This window comes from Plecotus auritus, assembly GCF_963455305.1.
Source record: "Plecotus auritus genome assembly, chromosome: 8".
NCBI lineage: Eukaryota > Metazoa > Chordata > Mammalia > Chiroptera > Vespertilionidae > Plecotus > Plecotus auritus.
Window position 1 is genome coordinate 56,109,744 of NC_137782.1, and position 20,217 is coordinate 56,129,960.

Genomic DNA, 20,217 nt, shown 5'->3' on the forward strand with positions numbered 1-20,217 from the left:
GGTAGGGCCCAGGGCGGAACGGGAAGGGGTGGGGCCCAGGGCACTCAGCACGCACTGATTGGTGGTTGAATGTCTCGGGGATGTCCCGGCGGCAGACGCGGTTATGTCATACTCCGCCCACCAGTTATGGGGAGGGAGGATCCATCAACCAGCTTTAAAGGAATCACGTTTCAGGGGTGTCTTTCAGGTCAGCATGCAGCATGTTTGCTTGTTCACTTACCACTGCATCCCAAATGCCGTCACTGGCTAACTGCTTTCCTTTATCCAAATCAACAGGTTTTCCTACCTCTTCAATTGCCTGTGACCATTGCTTCTTTCACACCCTTAGCAACATTAGCACTCTTGATGGCCTCTTTAAGTTTTAAAATTGTGCTAATCGTTTATTTCCCCAGCAACAAAAGCATTCTCTCCTTTGTCGACTGAGAGATGCTTTTTGTCATGCTGAGGTATCAACATGAAAGGGTTGTCAGTTCAAAAACTGAAATTTGGTTCCACAATGGAGACATTTTTTTCTGTGAACAACTTGGTCAAGAACCGAATTGTTGGAGATGGGAGACGTTCGAGAAATGAGGTTTGACTGTACGTATTATTATTAATAATATTAAGGCCTGTTGCATGATTTGCATTTAAAGTACCTCTAGAAAAATTGTGTGTGGAAAGCATTTTTAGTTTTTGCTATTAGTTCATCTCTGTAGGCAGTCAAGTCCAGCCTTTCTGGAGTCCCACAAATCTCCAAGGAGAATTCTTCAAAACACTGAGAATGAAGAAAGGGAGGCTGCACTTCATCTTTTCACTGGATGGAGTATGTTAGTGTGTGCATGTGGGGTCTTCCTAATGAGACAGAAACAACCAGCAGTTCTCCAATGCACAATAAACCAGTTTATTTAAAAACAACGCATTCTGTACTGTGTTTGGCACATGAGGCAACAAGGCAGGCACATTCACACGTAACAGGTACACGTGGGGAGCTGTCGAAGCAAATCATTGCATTTCTTCACAAACTACAGTCACAATGCACACGCGATTACCTCTACAAAAGAAAGATGAGCATCCTTTTCACCAAGAAGGCAGAAGATATTTACATGTTCCTCAGTCCAGTTCTTTCAGGTCTCCATGGCCCTGTCAGTCTGGCAGCATGTTTGTAAGGCAGCTGAGACTGCCTTTCACAAGAGATGTGAGTCTGATTCCTAAGCGCCAAGGCTTCTTCTGAGGGGGCTGAGAGGGAGTGAAGTCTACAGTGCCAGTCACTCAGCATAAAATAGCATTTTCCAAAACAAATGCATCAGGTACGGGGGAGGGGGGGGGCGCGCACAGAGTTCGATGGTCTAACAATATAAGAAGCATTTATTTTTCCCTGACACATGCTTCTTGCTCATTTCTTTAATAACTTACATTCACTGTTCTCCTGCCTTTGCACCTTTTGGTTTCATCATTATAGAGAGCTTTGTTCTTACTTCTACATTGATATGACATTATTTAAAATGATGCTAAGATGAAATGGTGAAACCAAGGAGGTTAAGTGAGAGAATATGTCACAAACATTCTTTTGTCTTGACTTCTGATTTATGCTTTCGCAGTGGATTGTCAGTTTTCCATCTAAATAATGGAGGCTGCATGTTGTGGTGTAGCACAGGCAGTGTTTGAGGCGCCCAGACTCCAATTCCAGTTCACTAGCTGGGAAGTAAGACACTTCCTACATTTGGAACCTCAGTTTTTGCACCTCCACGTTGATGATGTTGGTTTAGAATCCAGACCTGAGATAATGTCTAGATCTGTGAAGTGCTGCTGTGTCCTGTGTAAGTGATGCTGCATTGTGTTGTTGCAATATTTTTGTTCTGTGTCCTGGGATAATTTCAGTGCTAATTGGTCGTGCTTGATGATTGGATCTAAACCCATCAATAAACCCCTCCCAGGCTCTGTGGCTGTCAGGCTGCTTCTCTGAATAGTAAGGGCTCAGATCTGTATCTTAAAATGTGGTTAAAGAGCATTTCTGACATGGAGACCAATTATTTTAAGTCTTGCAATATGGTCTAGATTCCTGATTTCCCCTTCCTTTTTGCAAGTATGCCAATGACTTTATGCCACCTATGCATGTTGACTAAACCTTCCTCCCATTATCTACCAATTTCCCTTCCCCACCTCCCTAGCTAACAATGTTGTAAGAGTGGCTGGTCTCCCAAGACTGGTTTTACTGTGAACATGTTTATAATAAAATGGGGCCTGCTGGCAAGTCCCTTCTGCTTATGTTTATGGACTTATGTCTTTGGTGTCCAGAAAAGAGCCAGAGAATGGAGGTGTACTTTGTTCCCAGGCTACATACATGCAATTTTTTGTGAATACAGAATAACATCTGAACATGTACCTGACTCCTTTAAAACCAAATGTAGCTTATCCAGTGTAGAGAAACAAACACATTTAGATGACTTAAGGAGAACAAAAACCAGAGGTGTACCCTGGACTTTTAAACATAATATAGAAAATGTCCAAGTTGAGTTTCAAACATTTACAGTCCAGCAATGTCTTACTAAACCCATAGGATATATACTATAGCAAGGGAAGTAGATTTGGTCCTTTATGATCTAATTTTGATTTACTATACACAGAATAAAAAACAATAGCCACTTATTGTGTATGAGGAATTAAGTACATTTTTTTCTAGCATTGCCTTCCAAAGGATTTAATTAAACCCACTTAAGAATGATTTCTATGGGAAAAACCTCTAATTTGCAAACAAAGCTTGTTTTGTTGCTCACCAGAGTGTCTGATTTCTAAGTACTCAGTAAGGACGGGCTTTCACTTACAACCAGTGTTGAGGAAGAAGGAATGTTTACTGCTCAACATCGAAGGAACTGCAGTGGCCAAATGTTTGTTGGAAGTTTTTATTTTCAGGATTCAGCCTTACACTAGCTTAGCTAAATGCAAGGCATTGCATGACGCCTTCCTCTGAAAGTTTGCCCAGTGGTATTCTTATTTAGTGGTGTTTCTTGCCCATTTGGAACTTTTCTGAGGGCAAATAATGGTAAAGCCCAGCTGAGTGCATACTCAAACCCTGGGAATGAGGCATACTTATCTGAGTATCTCTTGGTGGGGTAGAAACATTTGAACTACAGAACCGCTTTAGGTGTGGTGTGGCCAGATAAACATATGGGATGTCTTATTCTTCCTCTGCTCCTTTACAGGCACTAATTTCTTCTTGATGCCTGTAAATTTTGTGTTGTGTCAGAAGGATGAAAACACATGTAATACCTTAATCAATTAAAAAATTAAAAAATAAATAAAATAAATAAATAAAAGAATTTACATGGGCACCATTTCTCAGGGAAAAAAGAAAAGAAAAGAAAAGCAAGCGCCCAGGGAAAATTAGAGAAGTAGAGAAATAGGTGATGGACTATAGGATATGAAATAAGATCAGCCAAACATTGTTTCAATTGGCAGTTAAATGCAAATGTTTACCTGGAAAGTCACACTTAGAAATTAGACAAGCCATGGCTAGTAATCTCCCAAGGTACTGAGAAATATGTTGAGAGGTTCATAAGAGTCACATGGCTAGGGAATATTTTGAACACTTTAGGGTCCTTAGCCTCGGGACCCAACAATATACTAAAAATTAGTAGAACCAAAGTAGAAATGCTTTCTTGGGAGGAGGGTGTACTTGGGAATTCTCCCAAAACCACTGATAGCATCTCCTATTTGGTATTCACTGACTCAGAAATTGATTGGCTCTTTAAAACATTTTAGCTGGTTCACATCAACTTAGTAGCTTGAAATTGGCTATGGTGAGAGTATTTATACCACAGAAATTGGCAAGTGCTACAAATCAGGACTTCATCATTCTTTAGAGCCAATTGTTGAACATTTAGCAGCACATCAAAGAGCTAAAATTGTCAGTCTCACAGAAGGGAAATTAAAGGAGCCCTTTACTATCTCTGATGATTAAAGGCTCTGCATGTGCACAGCTATGGAAGGCCAAAACTTCTTTAGGATGGGGGCACCCCAGTGCCAACTGACCTCCTCTCATATACCCAGTTGGTCTTAAGAATTTTAGCTCCTTGAATTTCTTTTTTTAAAAATTGGTTTCATTTTAACATGGGGACATTTGTATTTGGGGTATTACCTGGAGGTTCAGAAATCAGACCCCTTTAGGAACATTTTAAGCTCTGGGAATGATATCCAAGTAGAATCTGAATGATTAATTTAACTTCCCTGCTTCTCTATCTATTTGTAAAGATAAGTTACCTGAGATCTGCTTCTTAGTTTGAAATATAAAGAGCTGGCCTAGGGGTAGAGTATATTAAAGCTATGTCTCTCTACTCTATCTTCAGTCTTGCATCCACTCTGATAAATTTACCAGTTAATATTTGTTTACAAATTGGTGAGTGGTCACTTTAGCCTAAACAGTTGAATGATTGAGTCAGTAAGACTATGTCTGTGTTGCCATGTATCCTGATAACTTCAAGGAGCATATCTGTTAATTGCATAAGGAGTGGTAAGCTTTCAGCTACTTTGGTGATAATGATATATATGACTTTGCTATATAGCGTTTGTTCCCAAATGATGGCCACCCCAGAATCATCTGGGATTTGTAAGCTGGGTTTATCCCAGGACATAGAGTCAAAAGTGTGGGGAGCAAGAACCATACATTAAAGAGCTTCTCATGTCATACAACTTTGTTTGCTGGTGGATCAGCAGCATAATCCAGGTCCTAACCCTATAACCCACTGTGGTCTTAAATTGCAGTCAGTTATTCTATGACAGGCTCTTTACTGTGATTCCACTGTAATCAACAAGAGAATGAGCAGCGTTACGGATTAAAACATCTATTTAAACACATATATCTTCAAAAATTCATTACAATAAAAAGACATTTTAAGAAATACTGCATAATACAATAACAATGTTCTAAAATTTGCTGTGGTTAAACAGTGTGAAAGAGGCATATTTAGTCATTTTGGTCCTTGGTGTCCACTGACCTGTGGCCTTGATTAATTGGGCCACAGATACAAGACAGGTCAATCAGGTGGCCCCCGGGGGCTCTAGGTCCCCAGTACTTAGATGCTCCATCGGGGTTTTCCAGCCACACACTCATAGCCCAAACTCTCTTTGAAATAACAGTTCTGTACATTCTGGGAGAAGTAGAGGCCAAACAGATATGTTTACCTGGCACATTCACACAATTAGGGGAAAAAAGATTTAGAGATCTAGAACTATACAGAAAACTGCTCAGTCTGTCATTTTGCACATGAAGACCCAACCAAATTATTCATTATTATTTGCACATCTTAGCATATTGAACTAAATGTAGTAATACAAAAGTCTGCTGTTGAAATTGCTCACAACATGGAAGGCATTGACAAAGGTATTTCTTACCTCAAGGGGTCTCAGCTGAAAATATACATATAGAGAAGTACATAACCATTCTCAGTATTCAACTTTCAAATTATGCATACATATCACTAAAACAAGATTTTATTAAGATGAATAGATTACTGAAGATTCCAGCTGTCAACTGTGACCCATCAGTAACTGAATTGTGATTTATCAGAATCATAATTTACCAAGAAGGTTTCCTCTCATTTCAGGCATAATGTATGTTATTATCAGTAGACTTTGTATATCTAAGTAAGAATCCCCTTTATTGTTTTGCATTGAGAAATAAATAATTTGGGGTATCTTTTTTCTCCTTTACAGCTTTTATAACTTATTTTCTGTGCCTTGTGAACCCCAGACCAAAATCACTTTCCCTTTGAGCCCGTCTTCATTGGATGCTGATAAGGCCAAGAAGTATTAGATGAGGAGGTATAATTGCTTCACTGATTATCTATGCAATATTGGGAAAATCACTTAGCTTCTCCGATACTCAATTTCTTATTTGTAATGTCAAGAATGAGGACAAAAGGTGCTCAAAGGCTCTTCCAATTTCAGTGTCCTAGGGTTCTACAATTCTGTCCCTGCTTCTTTAGGTCTCAGATCAACATCTCTTTGCTGTGTAAGAGTGTTTAATAATTAGTACCTTGCCCAAAGTCAGAAGAAATGCTCTTCCATTCCTTGGCTTCCCCACCAAATAGGTTAGTTCTGGCATTCACATTCGTGGATAACTGGAGGCTCAGGCACAAGGAGGCTGAGGCAGCCTCTCTCTTTGCACATTTTGGCTGGTAGCCCCATGGTCAGGTGCCTGATATCAAAGTCACAGACAGATGGCACAGTGGTCACAGTCAGCACTGCTAGGCACATGACACTACTAAGCACAAGTACTTTTACAAAGGTTAAGTACATTTAAGACACAGAAGCAAAGGAAGAGGAGCCATAGATATTTATCAGACATGAAAAAGATTTTCTGGGTGTGGGAGGCATTCTTGATATCACATTTTAACTCTGTCTCCCTTGGAACTACATGTCTGTGCATGACATTCAGAACAACCATGAAAACTTGAGGGACTAGCATTAAGCAGGTTGCTAAATGTCCACGGGGCTTTCTTATCTCTATAACTGAATTGGTCATTTGTATTGGTATCATGTGTTGCGGGTTTTATGGTGAAATTCATTCCAGTTGTTGAGGGTGGACTCTGCTGTGAAAATCAGTAAAGAAGAAAGGTTCTGTCAAAAGGATGCATTTAACCTAGAACCAATAAGGCAAGGGCAATGAAAAAGCCGGGGGTTTGTAGCTGTGGCTGAATCATGATGGGGGACCCAACTGATCCAGCTACTGGTCCTGCCTTCCCAATTAACTGTTCTTGACCACACAGGAAGTTCTGGTTACTGGCACCGCTGCCTTTCATATCAGGACTTATGGGATTCACCAACTCTTTTGGTCATGACCGTGGTTATATAGGTTTAATCTTTGAAAGAGTCTTTAAAATCAAAAAGATTTTGTGTAAAGAGCTAGAGGCTGTTTTTCTCTATGCTGGAACTGTAGGTCAAGGGCATAGCTAACAATAAAAATAACCATAAAAACTGACATATATTGAGTGCTTACTACATGCTGAAAACTGGGATAAATGCTTTACCTACATATTGCATCTAATTTTTGCAATAGGAGGAAGGTAGGCTGTATATAAAATTTATAAATTATAAGAATGGTGGTTAACCACTGTGGGAGGGCTTAGGATTTTCTTCAGAGGTTTTTAAAGAAAAGGGAAGAGGGATCTTTTTGGATCAGGAAGTCCTGCCTAGAAACAGGATATAAGCCTGGTCTCTAAGCCCTTCTAGTTCTGGGGCACAAGTCCATTTCTTCAATATTTTGAGTTCTTGTGAAAGTGAAAGATGAAATGATGTTGGGAGATGGAAAAGTTCTCCCACTCTAGATTAAGATGGAGCCAACAGTGAAATGAAATTTAAAAAAAAAAACCAACAAACACTTGGCTTTATGATGAGATCTAATTTAAATGTTCCACCGTAAATCACTTAACTGGTTTTAGGGATTCTGGTTCTTTGCTTTTTTAACCTGTCTGGTTCAAAGTGTCTACGTATTTGTATTCAATGAAATGTAATGGGCACATTGGGATTAAAACTCTAGAGTCAAAATCTGGCCTGTGCAATGTTGGCATTAATATCACTTAGGTGTAACCTAATGAACTAAGTGCTTATTAAGAGCCAACTAAACATTTGGTCAGTTATCAATCTCTCAGTGATCCTGACAGAGCCCAGCATGAGAACTGTAGTAGCATCCTCTTTAGAGTGACAGGGAACAAGCATGATTTTGCTAGGCATCAAATTATATCATTGAATTTAGAAATTTAAAATTTAGAAATTTATAATTATTTCAAATATCAATCTGTTTTAGTGTTTTCTGTTTTGAAATATCTATTCCTATTTCCCCCCATCTATTTGGATGGTTGCCATCAATCAGAGTTGTAAGTGTCACAATTGGCAACATATTTGAAACTGTATGGTTTTTATTTCATTAGTTAATATCTGGATCTATGTAGGCTTCTATGATTAGCTTTTTTTTTTTTTAAATTGGAATAAGACAGCTCCCATTCAGAACCAGGCAGACCATGAGTATAAGGACTATGTCTTTCCATATTGTATTTGGTTTAATTTTAAGCATGATTATACTTTCCCAAAGCGGGGGGGGGGGGGGAGAGTAAGTTGATCAATTACTGAACTACAGCAATTCTTTTCAACAGTATTTGTAACATTTCAAGAAATCTAAATGAGATTTCTGGAAAAGAACAAGCTACCCCACCCAAATGTATTATAAATATGCTTGACTGGCATTTGGAAAGAAGAAATTCTTATTAAAATTTAACATCAACTTGGCCAGACTTTGGGCTGAATTGGAAGAACAAAATGCTGCCCAATGAAAAGCCAGGGATGGAAGTGATGTGATTTCTACTTCTAAGGCTGAAATAATGAAAAAGAGAATGGCCCACTAATTTCTTCATGGCAAGTCTGCACATCTCAAATTCCAAGAGTTATTTAGTAGCAGATTTTGCCACTGCACAATGGCTTTTCATTTTGAAATACTTAATTTGTAGATGTGTAGGTCTGATTTCAGTGGGAAGGGGGAATATCCAGTGTCTACAATTGTCTTGAAGAGAGAAAATGGGTCTGGAGCAGTGCTGGTGGATACAATGATGGTGAAGTTGACCTCACCTGAGCACTATTCATATGGGGGCCTGGCCAACCTTGAAGCTTCTATTCTGCTCGAATCTTGCTGGTTCTCATAGGCTCTGAATGGGCAACATGGTTACAACACTTTAAGATATACGGGATCTATGACAACTTCTAAGCATTCTTCTTTCTCTGTGTCCCAGGCTCTTAAGTTGACTCATTGCTTCTATATTCTGAGAGTATTCCCAGCCCAGTGCTTGGATTGGGATTGTGAGAGGCACTAAACCCAGTCTGGAATGCCCTTGCAGATGTGGCAACAGAATGATTTGACATAATAGCACTCATGACAAGTGGCCATGCCACCCGACATAGGCTTTCTCTGTAACAGTAAAAGATGCACTGCATTATAGCCACTCACCACAGAGGGACCACTCTGTTGTAGAAAGACTGTCTGGATAGTGAGAACTTAACAAGAGGCATTTTTTATCAAAGTAATCGTAATGAGATCCATCATGATTTGCTCAGTTTGTCATGAAACATCAAAGTTACCCAGAGCCTTGAACACATCAAATACAGATGCAACATATGCAAGCAAAACGAATTCACTATGATTCCTAGCAAATTATTACACTCCATGGCAGTGGGGAAAAGGAGAGATAGAGATAGAGGGAGAGAGGGAAAGAGGGGGATAGAGATGGAGAGATGAGATATGCATAACAATTTTTTATGTTTCCATTTTGAAGAGTCTGATCCCACACAGGAAAAAATGAAATCCTGCCCAAGTTGACTAGAGGCCTCTCATTATGAGCACTATATCTTGAGCAAAGCTGCAGAAACTCCAGCTCCAGTCCTCATAAAAATAGGAGGCAGTTTATTAAAATACAAACATGAAAATACGTCAAACCATTAGTTAGCAGCATGGTTCCAAATGCAACATTCCATTTACCAATCAAGTTTTAATCATGTGGCTTCAATGCATCTGTCCTGCTAAGACCCTTAAGAGAGCAGTGCAACAGAGGGAGAGGAGACATCTTTCCTTTTAAATGGCAGACAGTCCTTATAAGAAATTCTCTAGGGTTCTGTTCTGATGACTATTCATTTTGATTTGGGGCACTTTTTAAACCACCATTTGGCACTTTCTGTTCAGAGTTCTTAGGCACAGTGTGACAGAGTCAGCTTGGTGAGCCCTTCCCCATGCATTCGGTACAGCAACTGAAACTCAGCAGGCAGCTGGTGGGACTCCTGCCACTTGGTGGTAAATTTGGTTCCTTTTTTGTCATAGTAATGGTATGGAAGATCTTCCCTTGTGTTGGGGTCAAATCCAAAAGGCCAAAATCCATACAAGTGGATCTCTTCACATATTGCTGATGCAAGGGTGTACATAAGAATACCAGTGCTCAGCCGTTTGGGCGACAAATGTTTGTTTTTCCAGTACCTGTGGAACAATAAGTATAGGTGGATTCAGTGGCCAGTGTTGAAAGTTTCAGTCAGAGGTCATTTGACTGGGCTGGGAGGTCAATTTGTCCAAGCAACATTGATACTACTTGCTTTGAATCTATCTTGTAGACTATAAAACACCTCTGGGCAGGACTAGCTACATAATTTGTGAGACCAGGAGCAAAATGAAAATGTAGGTCCTCATTTCAAAATGTATTGAGAATTTCAAGAGTGCAGTAGCAGATTATTAAATCAAGTGCTGGGCCCTTCTAAAAACGGGCTTCTGTGTGACACAAGGCTGCATATGTTGGAAGCCCACTCTGCCTCTGGGTTGGCCTACTCTAGGGCTAGAGAGTGGTGGCTCTGACTCAGTGGTGACACCACAGAGGCCCACCGGTGAGAGTGACTATGCTTCTCATACACAAGGGAAGCTTGGGAGTGGGAAGGGGTTGTTTACTCTAATGGGATCTCTTATGTCACTTCCTTTCCCAAAGGTTAAATCTTTCTTTTTGGGTTTGGAAAGATTGTGGGACCTTATTTTTTAATACTCTCTTGTAAAAAATCATATTCCCTGCTTCTTTGTTTTCTAACTAGAGCTTCCCAAGTCCTTCTTTAGCATGTCAGGACCTAAAAAAAGTATATAAATACTTTCTGAACTTAAAAAAAAGCTAAATTATAGTTCTTATTCCTTCCATATTTAGATAGTATTCTGAAGCCTTTCTTCCTACAATGCCAAATATTTGAGACTGCTGTGGTGTGTGTGTGTGTGTGTGTGTGTGTGTGTGTGTGTGTGTGTATGTGTGTGTGTATGTATGTGTGTATTTATATCATTGGCTGTGTAGCAGAATTAAACTGTTCATGAATCAGTTTCTATGGACTGTATTTTGTTCAAGTTTTCATTGAATCAGTGTGTCTGGTTCAAGCCTGAGTGGCTGTGGGACAGTATGGCTAAGTCTCTAGACCTTCTGAAAGGTGGAGCAGGGAAGGCCACAAAGGCCAGTTTGCTGAAGTTTCTGAGCATATAGAGCTCCTTCTTCACGCTTTAAAGATAATCCTTTACCATACCAGTTGAAATGTAAATGTTCAATCTTGGTTTTAATATTCTAACTTACAGGAGTTAGAATGACTAGTGACAATTCTTTTGGTACTGTTGAATTTAAATAGAGCCAAGAGAGGAGCAAAATGATTAGGTCAAAAGATCACAGGAGAGGCCAGCTTCTCATTCTGGTTCTGCCCCCTTTTTTGTACAGTTACATTGGGTAAATAACTCATGTTCTTTGTACCTTGGTTAATTCATCTTTAAACTTAGGAATTGGGCTGCAAAACCATACAACCTGGAAAACTGGAACAGTCCTTGTAATTATTAATAATGTCCTCTTTCTTTCAAATAAAATATTCTAGTTTGGACTTTAAATGATGGTGTCACCCTACCTGTTAGATACATACCAGTTTATTAGACAATGATTCTTCCTTCTGTGAGAGGTGAGCTAAACAGATCTTAAATTTGGAAAACTTTAGAGGACTACAGGTTGGGAAAATCTACTGTGAGATAAAAGTCTTTGAAATTCCCTGTTTTCACCAGGCCTCCAAGTGCCCACTGTAACTTGTAATTATATCTGGACAACATGTTAGTACATTTGGGCTACTTGCATAAGGGTAAATTAGAGTTGAGTCAATTTCCTCAGATGATTTAAAGAAAAAAATACTACAATTAATACTGCTTTATAAAACGCCCCTGGATTAGTGGTTTCCAATTCTGACTGCATGTTAGAATCATCTGGGGAGTTATTAAGACATACCAAGTACCTGCCCCTACCCTCCTCCTCCACCAGACCAATTGCAATAGAATCTCTTGAAGTAGAGCCTAGGCAACAGTATCTTAAAAAGTTATCCAGATGTTTCCAATGTACAGCCAGAGTTAAGAGTCATCAGACTAGATGAAAATATTGCATTTCTGGTCAATCTGTCTATCAAATTACAAGGGAACAAGGAGCCCATAAAATACTATTCACATATTTTGTCATTCAAATCCCAAATTACAAAGGCAGATTATGCAATTTATGATTTATCTATGTGTTTATCTATTTTGGGCATCTATAAAACATCCAGATATCAAATAAAAAAGAGTATTTTAAGTCAATTGCATCTTTAAAAAAATACTTGATTTGTCTAATTTTGCAGTTGGCATTATTAGGCCATAGCTACTCATTTAAAGAAAATTCTTGATCTGTGATGATTCATGACTAATTGGGGGGCTTACCAGTAAGGTAGAGGACAAAGAATAGAGATAGTAGGATGATGAAACACCAGCCGCCCCCGCCCCCCCATTTGGCACTTGGTGACCAACTAGGGGTAGGAGATTGAACTTCTTACCTAGAATGGTTCATTCATTCATTACAAAACACAGGAGTTTGCCCTAAAGTACTAAGCTAACCACAACAATGAACTAATCCAGTAGTTCCCACCCCCAAGAGATTACAATATTGATTTGCCATCTGGTGGGGTATGAGTTAAAGGCAATAAAATATACACACCTGTTGACATGTTGCATTATATTCCCAGGCCAAGCCAATTGGACTTTTAACTGACCTCTGTGTTCAACAAAAAAGTCAACTAATGTCCTGGTAACAGTTGCTGAAGTGTGGAAGAAAAATGCAGGGATCCAAAGAATGGCCCCATCGAGCTTTTTTAAACTGAGGAAAAAGTTGTTACGGTCCTGAATGGTCAAAAGATTGTTGTAATATTTTTCCAGGATGCTGGGGTTGAAGGTGGTAAGGTTGGTTTTCCTTCCAACATCTCTTTGGAAAGCCTCCGTAGGGGCGAAATTGCAACGAAAAACAAAATCTGACTTATCTATTTCTTGTCCACACCGGCTCCCTGTTAGGATCCCACTATTTCCAACCACAGCACAGACATTATAATGCTTATTCACAATGGGTGACACATCTGGAAGCAGTGATCGGAAGTTATTGCTAATAGAGAAAACATATTTATGGTTGGAATAATCATAGTGCATCAGTTGTCCGATCCGAACACTATTCTTGGTCAAAGAAAAATTTTTTATTACATCGACATGCTGAAGAATTTCTTGCCTAAAATAAAAAGAAATTCATTAAATACATCCCATTCAAAATTGATTTTTCCATCTTATGTCTTATGCTGCCTTTCCATTCAGACAAGAATCATAGGCACATTGAATCCAAGAAAGATTATACATTCATAATAATTGTGGTCTTTGAGAGGAGACTGTTTCAGAATCTACAGACATGTTAATCTCTCAGTCAATTTGTGAATGTAATCCTTCGAGGCTTGTAAGTGTTGTAACTTACAGTTTTCGCTGCCATTCTTTGGTTTTCTGCTCTACATGAAGAGTATATTTGATTAAGGGGAAGGCACAGGTTAAACTATGTCAGAAAGACGGGGAGACAATTGACACAGACCCCAAGGAGCTCACATTAATGCACACACATTGGTGACTTAGAGTTTGTAATTAGGGACTACTTGTTTGCTGTTGGACTGCAGTGTTCAAGGAATATAAAATATCACTGGTGTACAAATAAGAGCCAACTGGATATGAGTCAGTATAGTACTATCTATTATTAAAATATGAAAATGGTGATGGAAGTGGATGTAGTTGAATATTTAATAGTAATGAGGTGATAATCTCATTAAGGTCCTTTGAATAATGAAACAGGAATATTTTTCTACTTGATTATATAGAAACACAATTTAGTTGGAGATACCTAATCCTCAGAAGAAGAGGCTATTGCAAATCCTGGAAAAGTATGTATATTCTAAGAATTCAGAGAATAAACAAGGCAAAGGTGATACTTAGTACTAATTTCAGGTTGCTTTCATGTTGAGCTTTTAGTAAAATTAAGCATCTCTTAAAGTCCCATCTATTTAAAATATTTAGGAGAGCTAAGTAACATGTTACTTTGCTATAAGATTCTACAATTCTAGGAAATCACATTGAATTTTCTTTGTCTTTTGAATTAAAAAAAATAGCAGGATTGAAACTAAATGCTTTGCATATCATTGCTTTACCTAGAATTTTATTTTTTAAAATTACTTCATTTGTCAAAGTACAGAGCAACATAAACTGAAAGCTTTAATACAAAACTTCCAAAGTTATCAATACTGCTCGTTAGTAGTACAAGTTGTTACAAAGGTAAAAGTAAGTTTAAAATGATGCTGGAAAAATTAACTAAAGATTACCTAATGCATGGATTGAAAGGAGGGAAGTTTTGAGAAAGAAATATTGTTCTGGCTGGTCATTTGGGTCACATGGCCTAGTGAATGAAGAATATTTTTATTGAATTAAAATATGTTTTGGGAAAAGGAATAACGTGTTCTACCCATTAAAGTTTTCTATAAAATTAATATTGTATTAAAAACCCAATGGTTAAAAAAAAGGCACTTCCTGGGTTTTAGAATTAATCAATTATTGTCATAGATTAATTTCTAATTAAAGTGTTTTAAAAGTTTTAATCATGATCACATGATTATGTCAAAAAAGTATGTCAACTTTTTAAGAAAATAACATTTTCACAACACCATGTATATCTATTAAATTTGCTTTAAATCTGTCATTAAATTAAAAAAGAGAGAGGCAATAACTAGAAATGCTCTGACCAAAACACAATCTCCTAAATAGACTGGTAAAATAAGAATTTAAAATAAGTGTTCCCACCCCTAATGAATACACTAGATGGCCTACATTCCATTTAGCAGTATAATAATCCCACCAGGAAGGGAGGAGTCATGATTTATCTGGGGTTGCTAAAAGTAGACCAGAGTCACTGAGGAGAATAAATAAATTTGAATAAATCTAATCCTCCCTCCCCACCTCAAAAACAAAAACAAAAATAACCCAAAACCAAAACCTCAACTGCTAACCTTATACCACATCAGCTCCTCCATCTACTGTATAAAGGAGGCTGCTGCAAGACAATGCATAAGAATGATGTTGGGTAGCTTTTATTAAAATATTTTAATATATTAAAAGCTGTCAAAGTTTAATGAAAACAAGCAGACAAAACCATTCTTAAGTACCTGCATATATTGGGGCCAAGATGTTCACTAGTAATCTGACAGGGATGAATTATAGTATTTTCTGGTTGTTTCACTGAGACAATACTATTTTATTTAAACATGTTTTTTCCAGTGGGGGAATGAAAACGCATTTACAATTAACTTAAAAAAATAGATGGCTTTGGCAGCCATGCATGTTAACTATAAATCATGGTGCTCAACTAAGCCCAAGTTATAGAGGATATTGGAAATACCTTTTTTCTCCCATTCAAATTGGCCTTCCTGATGTTTTCTTTTTATGAGAGGGCACTGCATACATAAAAAGGGTTCCCAAACAGCCTTTGTACACTCAGGCCAAGAAGGCAATACAAATACATCTCAGGGTGGGGGACAGAATTTTCTTGTTTGATTATTTTGTTTTGTTATGTTTTCTTTTTTGAGCTCCAGAATTCAAAAATACCTTTTGGACCTTTTCCCCCTAGCCTACCTTTGATGTAAAAACGCTGTCCGATTAAATGTCCACTTAGAAGGTTTGTCTTGAAGTTCGTGGGCCAGAGAATTCGTAATGGGCACAAATGACGGATTTAGAAACTTCAGCGCAAATTGTGACCTGGAGAGGAGTATGAGTACAGATAGACACGCTGGCCTCAGCTGGGGAAGCCAAGGGAGCCATTAAAGCCCCGCCGGCTGGGGGCTGAGGGCTGGCGCACACACGGGCTCCATCTCACCACACGGCCTCCTCTCATTTGGTTCACTCTCTGCTCCCCACACACACCCGGGAGGAAGAAAAAGAACTAGGGAAATCCGTCTCCATTGTCCATCCCTCTGGGTCCGGGAGAGACCATAAAATGGCCGTCTTGCGGAGAGGAGAGCCGGGGCGGTGCGGGCGCGGCCGCAAGGCTGATGTACGGTGAGGACCAGGAGTCAGCACCGCGGACAGCGCCGCTCCACGCTGGTGGCCGCCCTGGCGAATTGATTTTTGGGGAAAGGGCTGAGGACTCCCAAGACCTAGGGGAAGGCTGGGGGTGGCTGCTGCCTTAACCTCTTCCTTCCTGAGTTTAGGTCTGACTTCACTCCCAGTCTCTGACTGGGGACCCCAGAAGCTACCGGCTCGGCTGGGCTTCTCTAGGGTTTGCACCTCTAAGGCCCTGCTTGGACCACAGAGTGGCAGCTTGTATTTGCCACCCACCCAACAGGAGGCCTTGCTGTGAGAACTTCTAGGGGTCAAAGGTAGGGTCAGGGGGTCCCGATGAGTTGTGTCAAGCTGCGCCTGGAGCCTGCCCCTGCCCAGTCCAGCCTGGCTCCAGGCTGTGGCTTAGATCTGGGGCGAGGGTAGGAGGAGGCCCTTAGGAGGGCGGGGAAATTGCAGAAATCCCGGGGAAGGTGGGGGTGGGGGTGGGGCACCAGGGGGAAGGGTGGCAGCCTGGGTTAAAGGATCAAGGTAAAATACCCCAGGGGCTTGGTAAGAACAGACCCGCACAACGACATTTGAGGGTGTATGGGCGGTGAGGGATGGGAGTGGAGGAGGTTACAAGGGGAGTGTGGCGCCTGCGCCATTAAATCGCCTCTGGACTGCCCAGAGCCCAGCCTCGGAATCTGTGGACAGGGCCCAGGGAAGGCACTCACCTCACCCACGTTCATCTCCCGGTTCACCTCCCCCTGCCCCCAAACACACACAGTGCTTCTCTCTCCACCATCATTCTCCTTAAACCCTACCCTCATTTTGGAAATGGGGGAAGGGGTGCCAAGGAAGAATACGAGAAATGCAATCACATCGATTATTACAACAGAGTTTAGGGGCTTTGGGTTAAAAAACAAAAGGGAGGTCGGAGAGAGGAGTGGAAGGACCACGCAGTTTATCTTGCCCAAGGTATCTCAGAGAACCCCAAACACCCACCTCATTGCCCTCCCCCTCCCCCATATACCCGATGCCCGAGGGCGCTCAGAGGCCCTCACTCACCGGAATCCCGCGTGGAGCATGTACATTCGGGGCGCCCCCGGGCTGGCGTACTTGGAAGTGGTGAAGATGTTCTCCTTTTTCAGGGATACGTAGCTGATGAGCGATAAAATCAGCAGGGCAACACTGAGCATGACCAGCCCCAGCACACTGGCGACCCGGGCCATTTTGCAATTTCTCATCCCGGGCTGGGCTGGGCTGGGATCAGGAACAGCGGGGAAATCGGTCCATTGAGCAGCCAGCAGCTCGCTGGCGTGTCAGGCGTGTGTGTTCTCGCGCGCGTGTTAGCGTGTGTGGCAGGGGTTGGGGGGAGGGGACCGGGTCGGGGAGCCACAGAGGCAGGAGGAGGTATGGGGTGGGCCAGGGCCCCAGAGAGAAATGGGACTCTCCAGGCTGGGGTGAGCGGGCAGGGAAGCTGAGCAGGAAGATGGAGGGTCTGCGCTGTGGCGCCGAGAGTGAGTGCGCAGCGCTGTGCGTCTAGGGCTGCGGGCTCAAGCTCCCCCGCGCGTTTCCAGCGAGGCTGCCATCTCCTCCGCCGCCTGCAAGATAAATGTGATTGGAATAATGTTACAGTTCGATCTAAGCGCAGGATTTAATTAATGAACTCTAATCTTCCAAATAACCCGGGGAGGGGCGGGAGAGGGAGAAGAGTAGGGGAGGTGGCGAAGGGAGGGGAATTGAGGCTGGAAGGCTGCAGCCCACGTCAAGAACCTCATGCTGAGGGGTGCAAGTGAAGAGGTGGCTGTAGAAAGACAGAGGCCTGAACTTAGTTAATGCACCATTCATTACTTTATAAATATATCAGAGAATAGGAGACAAATAACTGGATTTGCTGTTCCGGAGGATACACACCAGCTGGGTGCTTCTAAGATGCAGGGAGAGTAGTTTTAGGAAGGCAGACATTTAAAAACTTCTCTCTTCACCACAGAGGCACTGCCCTAAACCCCACCGGGTAGCATTCTCCCCAGCAACCCAGCAAGGAAATCCTAACCAGCTGGCCCAACCTGCCTTGTGAGTAAGTAAAACCTCCTTGGGCCCTAGCTGGTTTGGCTCAGTGAGTAGAGCATGGGCCTTCGGACTGAAGGATCCGGGTTTCAATTCTGGTCAAGAGCACATACCTGAGTTGTGGGCTCCATCCCCAATGAGGAGTATGCAGGAGGAAGCCAATCAATTATTCTCTTTCATCCTTGATGTTTCTATCTCTCTCTCCCTCCCCCTTCCTCTCTGAAATCAATACAAATATATTTACCTCCTTGGAATTTTCCAGAATCTCTCATCTGCCTTCCATGCTCACTACATACTTTGCTCCTCTGCAAAAGATGTGCAGTGCCTAGTGAAGTTCTGGCTCCCCCTCCCCTGTCCACAGCCAGCTGTCCCAGCACACAGAAGGTGGCCAACAGGGCGGGGCTCTGTGTTCACCAGCCCGGAGCATTCTCCCTGATTTAACTCTGTATTCTCCACATTTCTGACTCATCCCTGTGGCCAGACCTTGGGTATGGGCCACCTCACAGTCCTGAGAAGCCAAGAAGCTGAAGGCATTATAAAACTTGTCCATTATAAATGCATAGACCCCTCTTTTGAAGGAGCCCAAGAACCAGGCTGCCTCTGAAGGTGGAAAGGAAGCCTAATACTTTGTATTGCTTGACCTTCAGTTTGTTTTAGCATATTCATATGTTGCCTGTTTTAATAACCATTGGAAACAAAAATTAATCCATTTTCAGTCAGGCTGTTGTGTGCTCAGAGGCAAGCCACATGTTTCTTTTTAAAATATATATACGCTGAAACCGGTTTGGCTCAGTGGATAGAGCGTCGGCCTGCGGACTCAAGGGTCCCAGGTTCGATTCCGGTCAAGGGCATGTACCGTGGTTGCGGGCACATCCCCAGTAGGAGGTGTGCAGGAGGCAGCTAATCGATGTTTCTCTCTCATCGATGTTTCTAGCTCTCTATCCCTCTCCTTTCCTCTCTGTAAAATATCAATAAAATATATTAAAAAAAAAAATAAAAAAAATAAAATATATATACATTTTTATTGATTTCAGAGAGGAAGGGAGAAGGAGAAAGAGAGATAGAAACATTGTTGAGAGAGAGAGAATTATTGATCAGCTGCCTCCTGCATGCCCCCCACTAGGGATTGAGCCCACAACCTCGGCATGTGACCTCCTGGTTCATAGGTTGACGCTTAACCACTGAGCCATGCCAGCCAGGCACACATGTTTCTTTATCTCTGCTCTTTGTGGTTAGCTTGTGGCTTCTTCCACCCTAGCTTTACCCTTGGCTTGGCCCTAAGCACCAATGGAAGAAGCTGGAGATGAGAAATTGGCCTTCAAGAGCCTTTTCCAACAAAACAAGTTGATCTTTTCCAAGTTGGTCATGATTTCTTTCTCTCCTGAACTTCTTGCCATATTGGCTTTGGGGGAACTAATGTTCTGGTCTGTCTGGAGCCAGGGCCATGTGGTCTTCCTCGTGCTGCCAGCAACAGTCTCATTAGAGGGTGTGCTTAATAAATGCTTGAGGACCAAATGAGCTCCCTTGTGAAACACATCTGTCTGGTTATGGACAGCCAGCAACACACATTATACAATTGTATGTTTCCAATGTATGTACCCACTCTAGACATTTTATACAAAAATTTTAAAATGTGCTTCAAGAGGACATAATCTTTTCCTTATGGGGCATTTTATTATTTAAAAAAATTTTAGAAAAGTTCTGTTCTTCTGTACATGATGAATATTGAATTATGTTTTTTTGAATAATTATTATAGCTTTTAAAAAGAAAGGATCATATGAATATACTATAAAATGCCAAAAGGAGTAAGATCTTATGAGAACTGTCTAGGAATTACACATGCTGGGAAAACTCTTCTTGAACAAGAAGTCAGTGAACAAGCCTAGGGCAATGGTTACACCTTCAGGCCAGCAGACTTGACTTCAAAAGCTTACTCTGGCACCCAGGAGCCATGTGACCTTGGGTAAATTATCAACCTCTCTGTGTGTCAGGCTCTTCATCTGCAGAACCAGATAAAAACCTCGCAGGAATTGGGGGAAGATTAAGCAAGGATGTCAAGGCCTTGGCCCAGCTCCTGGCCTGCATTAAGCAGTTAATACATGTGAGCTAAAATGGCTAGGGCAAGTTTTTAGTGTCTTTCCCTGACCCCATACATGTCCCACTACAAAATGCATAGGGAAGCATGTACTTGGTGAGGCATTTTCCTATGGAAAATAGCAAAGATCAAGAA

At 41.2% G+C, this 20,217-nt stretch overlaps 1 protein-coding gene across 2 annotated transcripts; it reads right to left on the reverse strand.

Annotated features, from left to right (window-relative positions):
• Nucleotides 1–862: 862 nt before the first annotated feature.
• ST8SIA3 (ST8 alpha-N-acetyl-neuraminide alpha-2,8-sialyltransferase 3) lies at nucleotides 863–18,363 on the reverse strand. Of its 2 annotated transcripts, none has more exons than XM_080683036.1 (5): nucleotides 18,231–18,363; nucleotides 16,985–17,520; nucleotides 15,512–15,634; nucleotides 12,525–13,082; nucleotides 863–9,988 (listed from the first exon to the last, which is right to left on the reverse strand). In XM_080683036.1, exons 2-5 carry the CDS (start codon nucleotides 17,161–17,163, stop codon nucleotides 9,706–9,708), a joined length of 1,143 nt encoding a protein of 380 aa, XP_080539162.1. In that variant the 5' UTR covers nucleotides 17,164–17,520; nucleotides 18,231–18,363; the 3' UTR covers nucleotides 863–9,705. The 2 variants fall into 2 exon arrangements, with proteins under 2 accessions (XP_080539162.1, XP_080539163.1); XM_080683037.1 differs by having other exon boundaries at nucleotides 18,100–18,335.
• Between the last annotated feature and the right edge of the window lie 1,854 nt (nucleotides 18,364–20,217).